Source organism: Macrosteles quadrilineatus, unplaced genomic scaffold (genome assembly GCF_028750875.1).
Source record: "Macrosteles quadrilineatus isolate MER2022 unplaced genomic scaffold, UCM_ALF_1.0 Scaffold_1__1_contigs__length_201487025, whole genome shotgun sequence".
Taxonomy (NCBI): domain Eukaryota; kingdom Metazoa; phylum Arthropoda; class Insecta; order Hemiptera; family Cicadellidae; genus Macrosteles; species Macrosteles quadrilineatus.
Window position 1 is genome coordinate 29231774 of NW_026542594.1, and position 6000 is coordinate 29237773.

A 6000-nucleotide genomic window follows, 5' to 3' on the forward strand; every position below is an offset into this window, starting at 1 on the left:
ACTTACGAAAAATGTTAAGTTCAACTGGAGCTCTGATTGTGAAAATAGTTTTCAAAAAGTCAAAGAGGAAATAACAAGTGAACAAATTTTGACTCATTTTGACCCCAATCTGACGGTTACCCTCGCAACGGATGCATCACCTGTTCCTGTTGGACTCGGAGCAGTACTTTCTCACAGACTAGAAAATTGTACAGAAAAACCGATTGCATTTGCTTCACGCACTCTGACAAAAAGTGAAGTAAAATTCAGCCAGATTGATAAGGAAGCAGCAGCTATTTATTTTGGTCTGAAGAAACTCTTCCCATACATTTATGGACGCAAGTGTATATTAATAACTGATCATAAGCCTCTTGTGTCCATATTCGATCCTCAAAAGACTCCTCACCCATGGCAAACCCCTGATGGTCCGTGGCAAAGAATACATAGCTGGGCCTTGTTTTGGAAACAATTATTTTTTTATTGTGGCTGATGGCTTACACAAAATGGGTTGAGGTATTTCAAACAAAAACTACTTCTTCTGATTGGTGTGTAAAGAAATTAAGACAATTGTTTTTAACGTTCGGAATTCCATTTACTTTAGTGTCTGATAATAGCAGACAATTTTGTGAACATACTTTTGAAACATTTTTGAAAAACTATGATGTTTATTTTCTAATGTTTCAGAGAAATGTGAGAACAAGATTAGATTTAATGATAACAAATAACACATCTTCGAACAATGACTTCAAATGTGCAAAGGTAGTGAGGGATTTTAAAAAAGGGGAGAGAGTTCAAGCATACGACTTCAGACATAGTAAAAACAAGTGGATGTTTGGTTATGTTAAAAGTAAGGAAGGTAAATTAATTTATGTTCTGAAAATGGATGATGGATCTATATGGAGACAATCACATGTTACCAACAAAATTCAAGGGGGAGGATTGATGTGTACATTCCAAAGATACTGGCTGTAAGTTGTTCATAAACATCTGTTCTTATTATTATTGTTTATATGATGATTCAGTTACATAATAGAATTATGATTAAATAAAGTAAAATTGAGTTACTACATTTAAATGTTACATTATTAAAATATCTAACAACGACGATCACGTTTTCGAAACCGCGGGAGACGATGATGACGTTTACATGGCCGCGGGAGATTTTCATGATTTTGTCGCTGTCGCGTAAGACGACGATCACATTTTTGTGACCGCGGGAGACGATGATGATGTCTTCACGGCCGCGAGAGATGTTTATGATTTTGCCGCAATCGCACAAGACGAAGATCACGTTTTCGTGACCGCGAGAGACGATGATGATGTCTACACAGCCGAGCAAGATGTTCACCATTTCTCTGTGGCCACATTAGTCGTTCATGAATCCGCCGCGATCAGAGGAGACGGATTTCATTGGCATCTAGCGCTTCTAACCTAAAGTAAGATTTCGGACCTGGCTTCAGCTGCTTGAATGATAGTAAGTTAGGCGTGCTCCATCTATTGGTCTTATGTGATTGTTGGGCTGAACCAACTTATTCTAAGGTTTTATCTATGACTATTTAATATTTTAAATTTCACAAGAATTTACAAAAATCCTCACCCTATTTTTGCTGTGTGTATTTGGATTGATTTAAAAACTATGTACGTACCTAGATCTTGAATACTTGAAACAAACTTAAATTTAGATCTCCAAAAGACTAATTTAGCAACAATTCACCTACAACGCCTTCTGAAGGCTGTAAAGTAAGCAGATCAATGCCAACAACTCCCTTGTCGTAATGTTTCTGGCACAGATGAAGAACTTCAACAAGGTCATTGAACTCTTCACTATATCGAGCACATAAAATCTGCTTGGTTTTGACACCGAAGTCCTTGAGTCCACGTTCCAAACCATGTGAAATTCGCACAATAACTTCATCCAGTGCTAAAATATTGAAACCAAACACAAATTAGCAAGCAAAGATAACTGGTTGATACAGAAGGTGTTTCTGAATAATAAAGTCTGCACAGCTTAGTCTGCTAATGCTACCGTACCAATCTTCAAAATATATTATAAATATAATTAATATTTAAGGGTGCGCTCTACCTCATCTCGGGCTTCAGTAGCTATGTTGCACCATTGAACAGTGCCGCGAGAAGCGCTTGCAGACGTTTAAGTCCTCTCAAATTACTCAGTTAACTTTTAAAATTTGTTTCATCTGAAGAAGGTTTCTTACTCCTTAAATTCAAATCTATGACTCTTTGGTTTTAATTTCCATCAACAAATTAATTCTCATGAGTAAAATGCTTTAGAAAAGTTTTATTTTGAGGTATTTATTAGTCACTTCACACTTAAATTTCTACAATTAGCACAAAATTACAAACGTACAAGCCTACAAAAATATGAAATGAATAAAGTAACATAAATATATTTTCTATCGGTTAAGAACCAAACCTACGGAGATCCTAAGCCCTTGCATTAGCGTACGGTGGACAGGTAGAGTGCACCCTTAAATAAGAATAGAAGAACATTTTACTAATTTAGAAGGTTAATAAAGCCTTTAAAGCATAAGGTTTGATTGTTTTCACATAGCCTTGGACTACTTTCTTATAAAACCATTTTACCAAACCCTGCCAAACCCTTTTTGGTCTTTATTTGATAGTTATAAATTATATGCATATATCATTACAGGGTACCTTGTGTAACTTGGATGCATTAAAAACCTTCAAATAAAATTTTGGGCATCACCTTGCATGTCATATCAAAAACATTATATCCCTACATATACTTTTTATTAAAGACTTGTAGCCATAAAACTCATGACTAAAAAATCTACTTTGTAAAAGGTATTCCAATAGCTAATGATTACAAGAGAGAGGTGAAGCAATAGAGAACCAGTTTTGCCATTTCCTCACCACTCGGGCCAAGTTGAAGGAGAGCCTTGTTCCCCAATGCTAGTCTTGGACTGTAACGCACTTCCGCATAGATCACTCCTGCGTAGTACTCGTCCTCGCAGAACTCATACGCTACACGCTCTAATGCGTCTAGGTCACCTCTGCGAGAAGAGAGAACAAAGTAATAGAGAAACTAAATAATAAAGTATAGAGAACAAGGAGACTTTAAATATCACCTACTTAGAATGACAATTTCATTTGTTTAACAGAATGTACAAGTACTAAATGAAGGTTTGCAGCAGATAATCTTTTCTATTATACAGGGTTAGTAAAAAGTGTGGAGACCCCCTGTTATTTTTTTAACGGCCCATACTAGAAAACTAAACTCGGCACACCTTTATGACATGTTATGAAGTACTTTTTGGGAATAACCGTCACTTGGTGTACATCCCCAAAATCCCCCATTTTGGGGTAAACTCAAAAATTTCAAATACAAAGACCCATCGAGTGACCCCTCATTTTGAAGTTCCTGGTAAAAGAAAACCAACAACGCAAACTAGAGGTCTTTATCTCAATCCAGTAAAAAATGGCAGCCAATTGAAATTCTCAGAAGTTCAATTTCAAGTCTGGAGACCTGCTGTAAATTTTGTAGCGGCTCACACTAGGAAAACTAAACTCTACACACCTTTTTGGCATGTTATGAAGTACTTAAAAGCCTAATAACCACTTGCTTACCAAACCCAAAATGGGGGATTTTGGGGGAAACTCAAAAGTTTTAAATGATAAGCCCCATCGAGTGACCCCTCATTTTGAAGGTCCTGGTAAACGAAAACTAACAACGCAAACTAGAGGTTTCTATCTCAATCCAGTAAAAAATTGAAGCTGATTGAAATCTTTAGAAATTGGAAATAACTTGCAATTTTATATTCAATTAGCTGCCATATTTTACTGTGTTAAGATAGAGACCTATAGTTTGCGTTGTTACTTTTCTTTTATTATGACCTTCAAAATGAGGGGTCACTCGATTGGGCTTATCTTTTAAAATGTTTGAGTTTCCCACAAATCCCCCATTTTGGGTTTGGGAACTTATGAGAATTTCAATTGGCTGCCATTTTTTACTGAACTGGGATAGAGACCTCTAGTTTGTGTTGCTGGTTTTCTTTTACCAAGACCTTCAAAATGAGGGGTCACTCGATGGGTCTTTGTTTTGAAATTTTTTAGTTTCCCCCAAAATCCCCCATTTTGGGGATGAACGCCAAGTGGCAGTTATTCCCAAAAAGTACTTCATAACATGCCATAATGGTGTGCTGAGTTTAGTTTTTCTAGTATGGGCCGTTAAAAAAATAACAGGGCGTCTCCACACTTTTTACTAACCCTGTATAATAAATCTACTAAAGTAAAGAATCAACTAACGCAAAGTTACTAAAAATCTGTTAAATTTTACATAAATCACCATATGGCTTATTAGGATGGAATCTCCTCAAATAATTCAGTGCATTTACCTTAGAGACCTATCAGTGTACTGAAGCTTGGAGGTACTGAGTTTCAGCATTTTCACGTAAACAATTTCAACAGGTAGATCAATATGATTAATAATCGGGCATCCATTGTAAAAATTTAATCTGTAAATAGGTACTTTTTATAGCTAGAATAATTTTTATACAGAATGTTTTGTTTACATGAAAAGGCAGTATTTCCGAAACACTTTTTATGTACCTATGCATCTATAAAATGTAGGCACATACCGGTAATTTAGTGGCGCTTAACATACATTATATTTTTTTCTCCCTTGGATCACCAGACCTAATTTGATGCTTTTTAATTATTCTCACTAACGGAACTGCAAAGGTTTATTTGATGATAACGTCTTTAGTTTACAAAGTTCCAATGTTTTTCATTTTAAACAAGTATTTTCTTACAACAAGTACAATAAAAAGTACTTTAAAGACCTGTAGTAAAATAAATCACTGCCGCAGTTCTGTTTAGGTAAACATTTAATACAAGATTGACAATTCCACTGTATTATAAAAAAAACTGTATCAGCAATCTGACACATACTATCTCCCATCAGCTTGCCAACAACCCTTATAAAACACAAAAAGACTTTGACTTGTATGACTCGTGTCATAGGCTTCAGACAAGCAGTGGGATAAAGTATGGTATATGATGGGGAAAATCAAAACAGTTACAATAACTCTTGAACTGTAATTTTACAGCAATAGGGGTTGTACAAATCTGTTTAGAGTTATAGGAGCTATATTGAGTACTAAGCTTAATCAAAATCAGTTTCAATATTTTAAAAATAAAAGTAACTTGTGAACCGTAATTTTTTCAGCAATGATAGATGTACAGATGTACGGTACCTTAATGTTTTAGAGTTAAAAGGACTAAAACATACGTATCCGGTAGTAAATTTTAAATAAAATCTTTCAAAATATTTTAGAGAAAATTAGATTTTTCTGATATCTTATGAGTTCTATGAGAAAATCATCCCAAAAAATTAAAATTAAAATTAAATAAACGGTATCAGCATTCTGAGAAATACTTTCTCCCATAAGCTCATCAACAACCTTTATCATGGGTAAGCGGTAAGAGTAAATATGATATTTTATAGTTAAAAATCACAAAAGTGGCAATAAATTTTGAAACATAATTGTTACAGCATTGTGTACTATTTTTTGTTGTTGTTATTTTATGGGGTTTTTATGGAAAAATAACATAAGTTACAATAACTTTGGAACCGTAATTTTTACGGAAATGAGATTTGTACCATTTTCTTCAGAATTTAAAGGACTAAATTCTAAACATAGCATTCTAAATTTTTATCAAAATCGTTCTGGCCATTTTTGAGAAAATCCTATTTTTCCGTTATTTTATGGGGTTTTATGGGAAAATCCCCATTAAAAATAGAATTTCAATAAAATGAAAAAATTTTCAAAATTTTAAGGACCATAACATACTTAGTTAAATCAAAACCAGCTTTTTTCTAAAATCCTATTTTTTGTTATTTTATGGTTTTTTTATGGAAAAATAACATAATTTACAATTTCTTTTTAACCGAATTTTTTACAGAAATGGCAGTTGTACCATTTTGTTCAAAATTTAAAGGGCTACAACATACTAAATTTTTATCAAAATCGTTCAGGCCAT

At 34.1% G+C, this 6000-nt stretch overlaps 1 protein-coding gene across 1 annotated transcript in view; it reads right to left on the reverse strand.

Moving 5' to 3' along the window:
- The window catches only part of LOC128995611 (adenosine deaminase), a 33344-nt gene extending 28942 nt beyond the window's left edge, over positions 1-4402 (reverse strand). Inside the window, exons 1-3 of the mRNA XM_054420632.1 lie at positions 4353-4402; positions 2872-3011; positions 1694-1900 (exon numbers count right to left, since the gene is read on the reverse strand). Coding sequence (XP_054276607.1) covers positions 1694-1900; positions 2872-3011; positions 4353-4402 — 397 coding nt within the window. The remainder of the gene's footprint in view (positions 1-1693; positions 1901-2871; positions 3012-4352) is intronic.
- Between the last annotated feature and the right edge of the window lie 1598 nt (positions 4403-6000).